Source organism: Macadamia integrifolia, chromosome 1, assembly GCF_013358625.1.
Source record: "Macadamia integrifolia cultivar HAES 741 chromosome 1, SCU_Mint_v3, whole genome shotgun sequence".
Lineage (NCBI taxonomy): Eukaryota > Viridiplantae > Streptophyta > Magnoliopsida > Proteales > Proteaceae > Macadamia > Macadamia integrifolia.
The window spans coordinates 18,195,798-18,211,823 of record NC_056557.1 but is presented as its reverse complement, the minus strand read 5'-3'; the positions used below and the strand labels follow the sequence as shown (position 1 = coordinate 18,211,823).

Here is a 16,026-nt window from a genome sequence, read left to right as displayed (position 1 = left end):
ATAGATGCGTTGTATGACAGTTGTGTGGTGATGGTTGTAATATTGATTGTCTGAGGCACGATGTGGCCGAGGTTCTTTCCGGTACCATGGGCTCAGAGGTCATTGTTACAGTTATAACCACAGATGTGTGATTGGGTGCTATGAATGTTATGGATGCATGTAGATGCATATGGTTAGGATCACATTCCAGTCCTATAACTCCTTGCCAATAGGGGGTAAGGTATTGGCTAATACCACTCAGTAGTAGGTCACGGAGGACTACTATGCCCAGACATGACGTAATATATCCTGAGAAGGCACAGCATGGTACAATGTACTGTACACATGACTGTCGGACAGCATGGGGGAGCAAGGTTTTTTCGATGACCATGGCTATCATGGGTTACTGTTTAGGGGTTAGCTGGGGGACCAAACTTCATTCTGGGACTGGCTGACTCCTGCTTGCAGCTACCATGCATCTCTGAGGCCCGACATACTAGGAAGGGGATGCCACCTACGCTGCTTATAGTACTTATACCCATATATATTGAGACTTAGTAATTAAAATGGATAATTATAAATAACATGGATCACGTGGCTGTACATCTGTGAATATTACTGTGAGTGTATTAGCATCATGATGTTGTGTGTTTGATTGCATGCTCACCCTTCACGGGGCTTGTGAAGCTCACCTCTCGTGGATTTATGTTTTTAGATGGTGGAACCTAAGCTCGAGTAGATTGAGACTCGACAATGGTTGTGAAGTTGTGTCAATGAGACATGTGGTGGAGGACTGAGATTTCCTTTGCTTTAAGGTTTAATTATTATGCTTGAAAGATGTGATTATATTATAGTAACTGTGAGTTATAATTCAATTGTGTCTAAAATTATTATTTATCATTTAGATTGATCACCATGGGTTATGTAAAATATAAATTTTCTTTTATATGTGTACTCTGATTTGGTAGAAGATTTTGTACTTTTGTAAGTTCATCTCTACATTAGATCCTGGTGGTTCAGGCTAACTGATATGGTAAGGTATCTAGTGCCGCATACCTTGGCCTAATGTGAGGCAGGGTATGACAAGAAGTTCCAATAGGAGAGGTTGATGTCCCACTAGTATCACATGGTAACTCTCATCAATTTGCATTCTTTTTTAAGTGTTCAAGTCATCTTGTACCATTATCATCTACCTCAAGTCTGACACCTTCTCCTTTAAGTTGGGTTGGTGATTTTATCTGCAAGAATGAATGGAATGCTGAATTATTATCTTCTATGCACCCACTCCCGCTCTCAATAGCCAATGACATCTAAAAAATTCAAATTTCCTTTTAACAGTGATTTGTGGTGGTGCCATCTTTCACAAAAAGGTGTACTCACCACCAAATTGGCTGCCAATTTTTTAGCATATGATACATCTACTTAACCCAGTTGGACACACGTGTACTTAGTTAGCTCTTTGCTCTCATTGGTGGCGATTCTTTTGGAAACTACAATCTTCCCAAAATTTAAACTTTCCTTCTGAAGAATTGCTCATGATAGATTACCTACAAAATATATTATGGGCAAATGGGTTGAGATAGATCAATCTTGTGATTTGTGCCACAACCAAGGGGAATCTTTATAGCATATCTTCATCTCTTGCTAGAATACCAAAAGAATATGGGCGGCTAGCCCATTGGGGCTCAGAACTGAATTCCTATCTACACCCTCTTTCAATCACTCATAATGTATCTATTCAATTCTAGGATCGTACTTGCTGATGACTTAAACAATTTCTTTATTACTTTTATTATTACATGCTACTTCTTATATTCACTTTGGAATCAGGCCATCTTTACCAAGGTAGAGCCGAACCCCTATTTGATTCTCAAATCAATATAGGAGTTGCCCCACACCATTTAACAATAAAATGAACATCCATACTTTGTTACTACCTAACAATACGCCAACATTACTAATATGTTCGGTGGGCAATAACCCTAGGAAGGACACTGCTAGATAGGCTACTTGCATATAAATAAAGGAAAGTGTCTCATTATATGCCAATTATATGATGACATAACAAGCTTCGAAGGTCAAGGCTTGGGGCCTTCTCTATAGGATAAAGCACGCTTTATACGAAAGATGAAGAATGGAGGAGATATGGAATAATTGTAAGGAGAGGGGGGACCACCTTTCGAGGGGAGTACCAAATCATGGACTTGGAGCTCACTACCTCTTTTGTTAGACGTCCATAATATTTTATTCAAAACCAATTTTTGGCTCAGGCCCAAGAATGACACAGTCCTTATACATAGAATAGCCGAAAAGCTATGAACAATACATTTCACATCAACAATTTCAACTTCACATTAATGTACTATCTTTTTTTTTTTTTTTTTTTTTTTGGTAGAAACATTAATGTACTATCTTACCTTTCTTAATTAATGAATTTTAATTTATCCTAAAAAAAAAAAAGTCATCTTATACCATTTCTTTTTCCAGAAAAGGGTGGAACACTTTATTCGTAGAGAAAGATGCATGAAGTTCACCAAACGTGGGCTTGTCAAAGCATCATAAAAATAACCATTGGGTGTTAAGTGAGCAGCCAGGGAACCCTTCACAAAAGGGGAAACATCTGTGAAGCGATAAATGCGACCATACAGAGCATAAATTCAACAGTTCAAACTTACGGTTTACAGAGAAAACATCCCCTTTCAAATTCCTTATTTTGGATGGAGGTCTCAAGAGACCTTTACTCTGGCCAAGTTCAACTAGATTGAGGAAAATCTCGATGGCCTTGCCAACACGTGAGGCATCCTGCTTCACAGCATCATAAGAAATGCAATCATCAGGAACGCCATGGATCTGAATATAAATTGGGATAAAGTCCTGTTCTTTATCAAAATGGTCATCGTCAGAGAGATCAAAATGTAATAACATTTTGTCAAACCACCAAGGTGCGGCATAAATTCGATTTCTAGCATCACTAGTCCAGAATTCAACAAAAAAAGCTGCCATTATCAAAGCAACAAATATATGAAGCACCCCTAGGTTCCCAAAAGAGAGATCACATAATCGCGAAGCACATCCTGATTAGGTTTAGAAAAACCTATCGTATAACCAAAGAAAGCAGGGGGGAAGCCACACAACCTGTATCATAGGATTTCCAAAAGCATGAGGACCATGAGAGGATGAACCTCTATGTTTCGAAGCTTGCAAAATAGAACATTCGGGCATGACTGTTTGACAGGCAGACGTCCAACACAAGGGGGGAAGGCATAGGTACAATGCGGTGCAACCCCCCCCCAACACACACACCCACCACACAGGAAATGGAGGGGAACCACCACTCAGAGTGGTGAAGGAGAAAAGCATAGAGGATTAAGCAAAAGGAGAAAAAGGCAAGGAAGAAGAGGAGGAGCTTCAGATGACAAGCGTTCTGGATAAAACTCATCAAGACATTAAACTAAACAGCTGATGGCTTATCACCTATTGAAGAATTGAGATCAACTAAATATAGCATTAAACTGTACAAGCATCAATTAGATTGAATGTATAGGGCTGGTAGTAACAGTTTCTTGGGTTCATTTGGTCCAAAATGGGGTCCTGCTCATGCATTTGGAAATCACTTGCCAATATTTTCATCATTGTATTTGTGGCCCAGTATATATAGCTGCAAATAAGTCCTGCACAATTTGGAAAGATAACAACAGAACTTCCCTTTAAATTTGATATTAACTACAGGGCAATGATCTTACTAAGATACTTTGCTTCTAGATCAATAATCTTAGCCAGAACTCGTCAGTGCTTCTTCACATCTCTCTACTTCCAAAGTGGCCTAATCAGAAAAACTTGGAGCTTTGGGAATAAGTCCAAGCACCTTAAACATTAGTTGATCAGTATCGAAGTCATTGTTGGCTGTCGTCAACAGCTTCTCACCAGTAAAGATAGAATTAGCCCCAGCAAGGAAACACAATGCTTGTTCAGGCATAGAAAACCGGACGCGCCCAGCTGATAGCCTTACCATTGCCTTTGGCATAACAATACGAGCAGTGGCAATCATCCTAATCATCTCCCATATTTCAACTGGCTGAAAAGAAGAAAATGCATCCCAACATGAGATTTTCAAGCTAATTAAGTAATTACAAAATAAATGTGTGTTAAATGTTTGGGACACCATGCAGGATGAGGAGGAATCCAAGGCTCCATTAAATATTAGGCACGCACACAACTAGAGAGTCTGGATCAACAGCTGATTGGGTAAACCATGCAAGGTCAACAGAGCCTGGTCAACTATTACAGTCAACCGAATGTTGTGTTCTTTTGGAGAATTAGTGCTACTATGGCTAACAATAGTTTGCTGGAAAAAATCTGATATACAGAATTCCCCAACCACCTTGTGCTTAGCAAGTCAACATACTGCCAAACCAGCAGGACACATAATATAGGAGTGAGTTCCAGGTAAGAACAACCCTACAGTAGGATCAATATTCCAATAGCTGACAGAATCTCCAAGAAACTTGCTGTCCAAAAATTCAGATTTGATGGTGTCGCAGGAAACTAGTAACAGAAATTAAAGATGAAAAAATAAACAGAAAAGGTAAATGAGAAGGGGAAGAAGAAGATAGGTGGGGAAGGTGGATAGGTTGGGTCGAGCATTTCAGTCTTCCCTAGGGCATCTCACCCAAGCTATCTCTCACAATACTGCATCTTATAGTTTTCCAACACAAAGCTTTCGGTTTTTTCATTCAATCAAATTCGTGTTCAATGTTGTAGCACTTTACAAACTTATATAGAAGACTCAAAATTGACTCAAACACTAAAAAGGAGAGGCCTAACCCAATCCTTAACTAATTGGGAAACCTAAACTGACTATGAAACTGAAATAACAAAGAATATAGAATCAAAATAGGACTAACTAAATTAATGAAGTAAATCCCGTTTCCCTAATTCCTACCCATATTTTAGGCTCATTAAAGTGACACATTACAGAGAAAACCCATGGGATCAAAGGTCCAACACATACATAACCCAACCTAAGGCTTATTTCCAATAAAATAAGCCTATTAAGTGACTTATCTGCATCAAGACGTCCTCATCTCTCAATTCAAACACCTAATAGTCCCCCCACCCCCTCCAAAAACAAAAAAAAATGAAATTCAAATTTCTATATAGTTCAATCAACATTCATGTGGGCCTTTCCATTTGATTTGTGAGGGTTGGCTTGCTTCAATGTAGTACCATTTCATAATTGGTTAATGGTGAAAAAGTATAACATTTGCAAAAGGAAAAGCTTTAAAACATTATATTCTAATTGCTGAATAAGGTGTAGTCAGGAAAAGCCAATTCCTTTTTTTTCTATTAACTGATTCATTCTACCATATACCTCAATGAGGACAAAAAAAGCAGGCTTCCAATGGCCAGAACGACCTAGGGACTTGTGGTCCTCCCTGACATTTGGTCAGTCCAAAAGTTAGCTATGTAGCATAGAGAGTAAATGACTAACTTTTTCACAGTACTTGTGGCTCATCCATTGAGGTTTTTTGATATCAGGGCTGTATAGATGCACTTGGTTTTCATTTTGTCAAATAGTCAATAGTTATTAGCTGACCTACAATAGTAGCAGTTGGAATTTCTCTAAACAATTAATTAACTAGAACAGAACTGATTGTTTTGAAACAAAGATAGAATTTCCAAAATTTTGACTATCATTCATTTCTCCTGCTATGCTTGATGCATGGTCACTTAAGAGAAGAACACTTCTCGATGATTAGGGTTGTGAAGACAAAAACACCCATATTTGTTATGGCATCAACTAGGTATCCAGGCGCCTTCAAGGTGTCAAGGCGATGACTCACCTTACTGGATGTAGGTAAGGCTACTGCCTTGGCCACCTAGGTGTCGCCTTGGAAGCCTTGGTTCGCCTAGGTAGCTGGATGGGCACCTTACAATGTTGATGCGAAACCTAGGTTTGCAAAACCCTATTTTGTTCTCTAATGGACCCACCCATTTAATATCAACTTACTCAAACAACTTAGTGGCAAGATTGAAAATATTCAGAGTTTTAAATAAGAATGGCAGAACTGTAATTACAATGATTAGTATGAGAATCCTTTTCTTTGACAAAGAAGATATAGGGGCAATTCAGGATCTATAAGTAAAATAGGCTGATAGGGGATGATGGAAGAAGAGAGGGGCAATGATGGAGGGCCGGTAGGGAAAGAGAAGGAATCAAAGTTGCAAGATGTACCAGAAAGGAAAAGAGGGCAGTCATTCAGGGATGGAGGAAATATGACTTTGTTCTATAGGTAACTAGAAGAATACAGGAAAATAAATGTAGCCTTCTTGATATCAAACTTGTTGTGGTGACATTTAAAAAACAAAGAAAATTAAAAATTGAGAAATACATCGCATAAATGCATAGAAGTAATAAATAGTTATTCAAGGACTGAAGGTCCTGATGAAGGTGACTGAGATGTGGGACTGCAAGCAAAACCAAATGTGGATTTGACATTTTACATAGAAAATTCCAAAGCTATCAATGGTCCACTATGAAGTAGCTAAAATGGATGATGGCTCTGGAAAAATTAAGAGTTTCAAAGTTGGTACTCTGGAGATTCGAATAGCAAAAGAGCACTCAATATTACACAACAGTTCCTCATTAACTAAGAAATAGTATAGCTGAATGTCAAGAAACAGTTACCTAAAGCATAAATAATATTAAGTAGCATGATATAATATACAACCCATTATTGAATATAACTGGTTCCTATGGAAAACACTTTCAAAGAGATGGACCCAACATTTCATGACAATATTTTTATTTTTTTTAACATAAAAAATTGGATTGCTGGAATGACAAGAAAAATTGCCTAACGCATTATATGATACAAATACATAAGAAAAATATTTTAAATGGGGGTGGGGAGGGGGGGGGGGGCACAGAACCAGAAGGTACCTTTTGGTCTTGAAGTGGTGTTCCTTCAACTGCAACCAGAGCGTTGATGGGAACACTCTCCGGATGCGTAGGAAGTGTTGCCAATGTATGCAACAGGCCAACTCGGTCTTCCTCTGCTTCCCCAAGTCCTATTATTCCTCCTATCATTGGAAAATGCAGGGTTATCTATTTGTTCCATACAAAATAGAAGTTAAAGTGAAAGGCTCATCTCAACTCTTATTCAAACAAAAGAATCAGTATGAAAATCATATAAATAAGAAACTTTCAGCCACAAGCCCACAACTCACTGACTAAAGTCAATGGTCAAAATCCAAGGGAAGGGTAATTCTGTAACAGAATGTTACCCAGAAAAATTACTCCTCCACAAGTTAGGGTTGCACTAGTTGAAACAAGTGTAGCATCCATAAACAAACACAAAGACCTAGATACATAATAAAAATAATAATAGAGACGATACAAAGGGAGTGATCTTCTAAGTCGAGTCTCCCTATATCCCTCATAAGGCCATTTCCTTGTTTGTAGATATCTTCTATTTCCATTCAGTCGGCATTCAAACTTTTTGGAACTTTTTGGATATCTTGTCCATATTACCTTCCTACTCGGGTCAAGTTCAACCCAATCGGATTCCACCACATGTCAAAGTTAAGGTTTCAATACTGGTTTAAGTCAATATGAACAAGTATCTTCCATGCCCTCACAAGGCCATTCATTATGATTGTGGGGTATGTATAACATGCATTTGCTCAGTTGGCACTCAAACCTTGTGGATATCTCGTCTATAATACCTTCCACCCAAGTGTCAAGTTTCAGCCTAATTGGATTCCACCACGAGTAAAATTAAGCGTTTTAATATCAGTTGAAGTCAATATCATTAAAAAAAAATAATAATAATAATAATAATAAGAATAAGAAGAAGAAGAAGAAAACAAAAAAAAAAAAAGTTATGAAAATTTCAAGACGAACAGTTAAATAAATTTTGGAACATAGAGCTCCAATCTTAGTTTCCATGGCGTCAAGGAGAACTAAGGCATTAGAGGGCCGCCTAAGCGCTTAAGTGACAAGTCGCCCGCCTTAAGGCGAACAAGGTGTCTAAGGAAATCAAATGTTATTTTTTATTTTCCCTCTTTTCTAAAATTATTTAGTATGATACATATACCATGTATCTAAAAAATCAACATTAAGCCACAAGAAGTTATCAAAAATCAACATTAAGCCACATCAAATCATCAAAAATTAACATTAAGTCACATTAGGTCATAAAAAATCAACATCTAGAGAAATGATTTTATTTTTACATGCGATTTTTTATATTAGGTATAACACAAAACCATATTTCCAACAAGTCTAAGATTACTTAAATCTTACTTATAATGACAAAGTTATGTTCTGGTCAAACTTATTTTGAAGTGCAAAAATGTTGTTAAAATCGCTTGAATAGAAGTAATTTTATGGACATCAAAACAAAAGATTATTTTACTAGACTTTTTATTTTTCAGCAATGTTTTACTAATAATAAGGGTAATTTACAGCGCCACCCCCTAGAGTATGCCACTATTAGAGAGAGACCCCTTGTATAATACCAAATTATACTTAGACCCCCTGCCGTTAGTCGCTATTAAGTGAGGAGTTCAAATGATTATTGTACCCTATTGACTAAAACAAATTTCGAAACGAAGGCCTATCTTCGTTTTTTAGAGAAAAATTATGATTTAAAAACCAAAAATAAATATTATCAATGGGAAGCGGAAGTGAGGACGCGAGGATCCATCCCTACCGTGAACAAATGACTAGGGTGGTTTCTCGCACAAAACCCTATGGCCTTTAGAGAACAGAGCACGAATCTTGTGTATTATCTGCTGAGGACGAAGGTCTCTCTTCATTGGATTCAAGCTTGATGGAGGAACCAAATTTTGCAAAACCCCTTCAGTCCAGTCCAAGGTTTTACAATCAGGAATCAGTGAAGGAATTGAGAGATTAGATTGACTCGTAATCGGTCCCAATAAATTGAAAATCCACCGATTCAGGGGAATCTTGGAAGGAATATTTTGATTCAAAAAGTGGCAGAAATCGTGAACGGGTTCAAACCTATTCCAAGGTGAATCAATTGATTCCCAATCCAATTAACTGGTTTTCGAAACCTGCTCAAATCTCTTGGAGTCGATTTCTGTTGCATTTTTTTTTTTTTAATAATGAAAAAATAGTTGCAGCATTTGCTTCTTGGAGACTAGGGTTCCCATCATTTTGAAGCTAAATTTCTACTATCGCTCGTTGTTTGCAGGTGGTTGTGGTGCCTGTGTGGTTCTTCTCTCCAAGTACGATTCTGTGCTTGAACAAGTTGAAGAATTCACTATCTGAACCTTATTTGCAATTTAAATGGATGTTCAATTACAACTACAGAAGGCCTTGGAAATAGCAAATCTGGGTTCCACCCAGTTCACCCAAAGGTTTGCTGGTTTTTATTGGGATGAAGAACACGGTATTGATTTGGGGATGGGTCTTTTTCGTTTTAGGGTTGGGGACTTATTAGAGGGTATATTAGGTACTTCACCTTTTGCAAGGGCATTTTGGTATTTAAAAAAATATACAATAGCTCAAATCAGCATCCAAAGTATATTCCGTAACAGCGACCGATGGCAGGGGTCTGAGTATATTTTGGTATTATACATGGGGTGTCTATCTAATAATGGCATTCTCTAGGGGGAGGCGTTGTAAATTACCCTAAGATTTATAAAAAAAAATCAAATTCAGAGACCAGCATTTGAAAGTTGAAAATCACCCCTACAACCAAAAGTCCAGTTGTTGTTCTTGGACTGGAGAGGTCGACTTTTTATCCTTTTGGAATTTGATATTTTAACTATTTTTATTGTATTCAAATAGGAGGTATTTACTTATTTATGAATAATATCTTAAGTAAATGTATACTTCTATGATTAATAAAAAAAAAAAAGAGAGCAACCTAGTCACAAGGCTCCAGCTACTGTAGGATCTGGGAAAGGCAAATGTACGCAGCCTTCCCCCGCTTCACAAGTATTATTTAAATGATATTTGGCATAAATAAGTGTCAAAACCTAAGGCGACATGCAATGCAATAAGGCGAAAGTCACCTAAGCCCCAGGCAAACCACCTGAACGCCAAGGCGCCGCCTTGACAACTATTGTAATATCCCACCCCAAAATTATCCCATGTAATCACCCCATGAGGTAAAGAGAGAAAATGAGGAAGACAAAAAAAAAAAGAAAAAAAGAGGGGGGTTACGTGAGTAGGCTTTCCCTCACATTGATTTTGAAATTAAAGGAGAGAGGGAGTAAGGTGAGGTGGAACCCACCTGTTCCCTCACCTTCCTCATTTATTGATAAACAAACAAAAGAAAAATAAAAGAAATGTGTGTGAGAGAGAGAGAGAGGGTTGAGTAAAAGGACCCTCTATGTTTTTAGAAAAATTAAATACTACTATTACTACTACTACTAATAATAATAATAATAGATTAATGGAAGATAAAATTTAGGAGAAAGAGAGAGTATGCAAGAAAGAGAATGAAAGAGGATGAGGTAGTGTTTAATTAAATAAGACATTTAGTTACATAGAAATTTAACTCACTAGCTATGCATTAATTGAAATGCAAGCAGAGAAAAAGAAAGATCTATAAGAAAGAAAGGAAAGAAAGAAATGAAATAAAAGAAAGAACAAAAGGAAAAACAAAAGTTAGAAGGAGCTACGAGAAGGAGATGAAAGAGAGACCAAGAGCCATGAAGTGGGATGAGGAAGCAATGGTTAAGAAAGGTTTGTGTACATGTAGCTGTACCCAGAGTAAGTGGACTATGCCATGATTCACTTGATATACATGAGATTCTCTATAATATGTATGTATGTATTATCATGTATGAAAAGTAGTTTTAAAGCACAATTCATGAAAGAGGTTTTAAGCAAAGTTTCATGTTCACCAAGAAACGTGGAGGTGAGACCAAGGTTAAGATACTACCCAGATCCTTTAAGCTTAAGAGCAAGATAAGGAAGAGGAGTTGAGATAGGTCAATAAACTACCCGGTGAAGTGATATAGACAAGAGATTTTAACATGTTATGAAAGATGTTTTTATACATGTATAAGAAAAATATGATAATATAAATAATGAATTATTATACTAAGTATGATCATGCCATGTTCCATCTTACTGAGCTAATTCCCTTTAGCTCACCCCATTACAGTTTTATGTCTCACAGCTTCAGGTGTGGATTGGTATAAAGGAAAGATCCATTGAGGAGAATTGAAGAAATGCATTTTGGAGAATTAACTGTATTTTATCGTAATTTATGAATAGGCTACATGATATGTATTATCGAGTTTTAGGCAGATATTGATATATAGTGATGTAGATAAGTCATTTGGGCTTATTTTATTGCAAATAAACCTTGGGTTGTGTTATGTATGTGTTGGGCTTTTGATCCCATGAGTTTTTTTTGAAATGGACCACTTTAATAGGCCTAAAATATGGGTAGAAGGTAGGAAAACGGGATTTTGTTCATTAGTTTAATTAGTTGCTATTTAATTCAATAAAGGCCCATTAGACAATTAGTTGGTTGTAAAGTCCTATATGGACTATTAGTTAGTTAGTCCTACTCCATGTTGGAGTTATAAAGTCAAGTCTTAGTCCTATTTTGAATTCCTAGTTGTAGTAGGAGTGTCTAGTTCTATTGGGAAACTAGCTCCTAGTTGTAGCAGGAGTGTCTAGTCCTATTGGGAAACTAGCTCCTAGTATTAGTGTGATTGTAAACTTCCCTTCTATAAATAGAGAGGCATATGTACTATTATTGAACAGGTTTGAATGAAAGAAAGTTTGCATTTATGAAAGAAAGTTTGCAACTAAACACTTAGAGCAGCTGAGATAGCTATGGGTGAGAAGCCCAGGCTGAGATAGCCACTTCCTTTATTCTCTTTTATCCTTCCCAACCCCCCATCTGTTTTATTCTTCTTTTTTATTTTATTTGCTGTAACATTCAAGAGGTATAGTTCAGATTTTGATAAAAATCTCCAGAAATCAGAACTGATCAGCAATCCTAGTGGGAATAGGAGAGAGATCGATCTCCTCTCTTTCTCTCTTCTGTACTCTGTTCAGTCAGGTCTTCAATTAGGGTATTCCAAGCCCCATAAGGGTCCCACGATCCTTACCTAGTCACTGTTGGAAGCATTCAGCTGCTGTTCTTGAAGGTTCTTCTCAGTTTTCTCTCATAGGTCAGAAAATCAAGAAAGTTTGTAACTTCACAACCAGCCGTCAGAATCCTCTCTACTTTGGAGGTTTTTGTACCCTCCCTAGGGACTATCTACGCCCAAGAGTGCAACTCAATCGGACTCCTACAGCCCTGACCGCACCTCTCTCTCTCCAGCTCTATAACAGGTCTTTCTCTCTCCTATCGGATTAGGTTTTGGGCTGGTTTTGCTCCTATATGGGTATTGTATCCTTGGGGATTTATTTGATGGTATTATTTCTTTGTTTCTTACTCTTATTTGTATTGTTTGGGGTTATAAATTGCGGAGTTAGTTACTTATAATCTACTCTTGCATTATATAGCATGTTGTATAAATGATAAACGGGTCAACATGTATATTTGATGAAATCGATCAGAGTACGTAAAGGGAGCGCGGCGGGTCCTGTGAATAGTAGAGGTGGGTCCATGATTAGTTGACCAATGTTTTGTGGTTTAAAGTTCATCGATTGTTTTTATGTTGTTATTTAACGATGGCTTGTGAGGCCCTGCACCCATATCTCAGCCGGATTTGGGGGCATTACAAGATGGTATCAAAGCGAACCTGACATTGTGTGGGCAACATTTTTAGTCCCACATCGATTAGGGGAAAGATCCTGGCTAGTGGGCCTGTTAGCTAATTGATGATAAATGATCATTTTGAGGTTGATGATAATTACAAATTTCGATGACGAAATTTATATAAGGGGGGAGGATGTAATGCCCCAAAATTTGTAGGCCCTAATGACAATGCCAAGGTGTAGACAATTAGTATAGCATGGTGGGGTAGGTACATATAGATATATATGATGTATGCTTATGTATGATGTGTGCTAAGAATGTTGAATGGGGTAAGGGTTGTTACCAACCATGGCATGCACCCTCTCTTCTCATTTCTTCCATTTATACTCTTCCTCATCAATTGCACTCAATAGCCATTAACTAAGTGGATATTTACTTTGGCTTCTTTTCCATTAATATTTAAGACAAACTAATGAGGTGAGAACGTAAGTCTTAACTTTTATTGAATTTCATTTCTAACAAAAAAATTCAATTTCACATATGGGGAGGTGGATAGAATTAAAGTGTGTTATGTTTTAGGTGGAATTTAATACGAATGAAATGAGGGTGACTGGAAGGTTTAAAGAGGGAAGGTTGAGTCTTCTCCCTTTCTTGTCTTGGAGAAGATTTGAAGAACTTGAGAGCATTAGGAGAAAAATAGATAAGAAGAGTCATTTCAAGGGTTTATGAAGGGATTTAAGGGCTGAAATTGATGATCAAGAAGGCTTGAAGCTAAGAGCAAGGAGGAGTGAGGGGCCCAAGCTAGAAGAGAGAATTCGTGTTCTTCAAGAGGTAATTGCTCTTACAAGCAAGACATCGATCAGAATCCTGATCATAATAGAGGCACAAGTGAGTGAAAATTTTTCATATCATCGATTTTTTATCACATTTCATATCTGGACATGTTTTTGTTTTTATCAATGTGATGATATTGTTTTATATGCATCTCATAAGCATTTACAACATCTCATGTTTTAGCATTTATGTTTTATGCACTTATGAGTATAATGACATCGCCTCATGATTTTCTTTAAGGAATGAAATACATGAATTTATAGAATATTAAGATTGATGAAATGGCCTCAAAAGAATGGCACTGAAGGTCCATCTATGTCCACTCCATCAAAGGGCTTGGGAAGGACAAAATGGATTGAAAGGAAAAGCAATAAAAAAAATGAACAATAAAAAGAACCCTATATGACTACCACTCTTTTCAGTAGGGGTTTAGGTACTAAATGAGGGCATGTACACCCTGTCAAAGGGCTCGGGATTCCCATGAAAGGGCTTGGAAAGGATAGGAGGTGCCGGCCAACCCCATCAAAGGACTCAGGGGTCCCGTTAAAGGGCTTGGGATAGGCAGCCGTGTTGATCAGTTGTGTGTCCTCACTATCATGATGCATTGGGTAGTTTATATGATAATTAACTTACCTTAGGATTTTAAGAGTATAAATGACTTTGTCGTGATTTATAATGACCATGCGAAATTATTTATGGACGATTCAGAAGACATTTTTTTATCCATATTTACATATTTTAGAATGGAAGTATGTCTATGTTTTATGTATTTCATGACTACGCCAATATTATGTTTTCACCAGTATGCATGTTTTTTTTATTTTTGGTATGACATGGTTTTCCTCATGAGGTTTGTTAAGCTCACCCACCATTTTCCCCTACAGATCAGTAAGTGTATGTTTGTGGAGCGTAGATGGATGTGAAGAGAAGACAAGTTCCATTTTAGTTTAGTAATTGCATTAAAAACAATTATAAGACTTATTGAGGTTTTATTTGTAGCCACCAAACATATGACAGTCAGTTGATTGGTTATGGACTTTAGTTTAATTTTCTATTTATGAATGTTTTTCGATGTGTTCGTTCGGTCTATGTAGTAAATTTATGAATTTGTACGGGTAATCTATGAGATATTAGTTTTATTTTTCTGATCATTTGATCATCGCCCGTGAAGGCAATACCTATTACCTTATCTCAATTTGGGTCGTTACAGAGTCCACTTACTCTGGGTACAGCTACATGTACACAAACCTTTCTTAACCATTGCTTCCTTATCCCACTTCCTGGCTCTCGGTCTCTCTTCCATCTCCTTCTCATAGTTTCCTCTAACTTTTATTTTTTCTTGTTCCTTCTTTTATTTCATTTCTTTCTTTCCTTTCATTCTTATAGATCGTTCTTTTTCTCCGTTTGCATTTCAATTAATGCATAACTAGTGAGTTAAATTTCTATGCAACCGAATGTCTTTTATTTAATTAAACACTACATTCATCCTCTCATTCTCTTTCTTGCGTACTTCTCTTAAATTTTATCTTCCGTTAATCTTATTATTAGTAATAGTAGTATTTAATTTTTCTAAAAACGTAGAGGGTCCTTTTACTCAACCCTCTCTCTCTCTCTCTCTCTCTCTCTCTCAGTTCTTTTATTTTTCTTTTGTTTGTTTTATCAATAAATGAGGGAGGTGAGAGAACAAGTGGGTTCCACCTCACCTTACTCCGTCTCCTTTAATTTCAAAATCAATGTGAGGGAAAGCCTACTCACGTAACCCCCCCTCTTCTTTTCATTGTTTTTGTCTTCCTCATTTTCTCTCTTTACCTCATAGGGTGATTACATGGGATAATTTTGGGGTGGGATATTACATTTTACCCTTGCAATGATCTGTAACGACCCAAACCCGAGATAAGGTAATAAGTACTGCCCTCACGGGTGATGATCAAATGATTAGAAAAATAAAACTAATATCTCATAGATTACCCATACAAATTTATAAATTTACTACATAGACCGAACGAACACATCGAAAAACATTCATAAATAGAAAATTAAACTAAAGTCCATAACCAATCAACTGACTGTCATATGTTTGGTGGCTATAAATAAAACCTCAATAAGTCTATTATAATTGTTTTTAATGCAATTACTAAACTAAAATAGAACTCGTCTTCTCTTCACATCCATCTACGCTCCACCAACATACATTTACTAATCTGTAGGGAAAAATGGTGGGTGAGCTTAACAAACCCTATGAGGAAAACCATGTCATACCAAAAAAACAAAAAAACATGCATACTGGTGAAAACATAATATTGGCGTAGTCATGAAATACATAAAACATAGACATACTTCCATTCTAAAATATGTAAATACAGATTTTTCCATTCTAAAATATATAAATACAGATAAAAAAATATCTTCTGAATAATCCATTAATAATTTCATATGGTCATTACAAATCACGACAAAGTCATTTATACTCTTAAAATCCTAAGGTAAGTCAATTATTATATAAACTACC

At 36.8% G+C, this 16,026-nt stretch overlaps 1 protein-coding gene across 1 annotated transcript; it reads right to left on the bottom strand.

Moving 5' to 3' along the window:
- Positions 1–3,551: 3,551 nt before the first annotated feature.
- Positions 3,552–7,084, bottom strand: LOC122075915 (biotin synthase, mitochondrial-like). Its single transcript, XM_042641139.1, has 2 exons — positions 6,923–7,084; positions 3,552–4,054 (listed from the first exon to the last, which is right to left on the bottom strand). The coding sequence occupies exons 1-2, from the start codon at positions 7,067–7,069 to the stop codon at positions 3,803–3,805; spliced, it is 399 nt and encodes a 132-aa protein (XP_042497073.1). The 5' UTR covers positions 7,070–7,084; the 3' UTR covers positions 3,552–3,802.
- Between the last annotated feature and the right edge of the window lie 8,942 nt (positions 7,085–16,026).

Bases quoted from the DNA above. Each gene is read 5' to 3' on its own strand.
- LOC122075915 (XM_042641139.1), bottom strand. From the start codon at position 7,069: ATGATAGGAGGAATAATAGGACTTGGGGAAGCAGAGGAAGACCGAGTT. The intron at 4,055-6,922 runs GTACCTTCTGGT...TCTTCTTTTCAG, and splicing joins CACCACTTCAAGACCAAAAG to CCAGTTGAAATATGGGAGAT.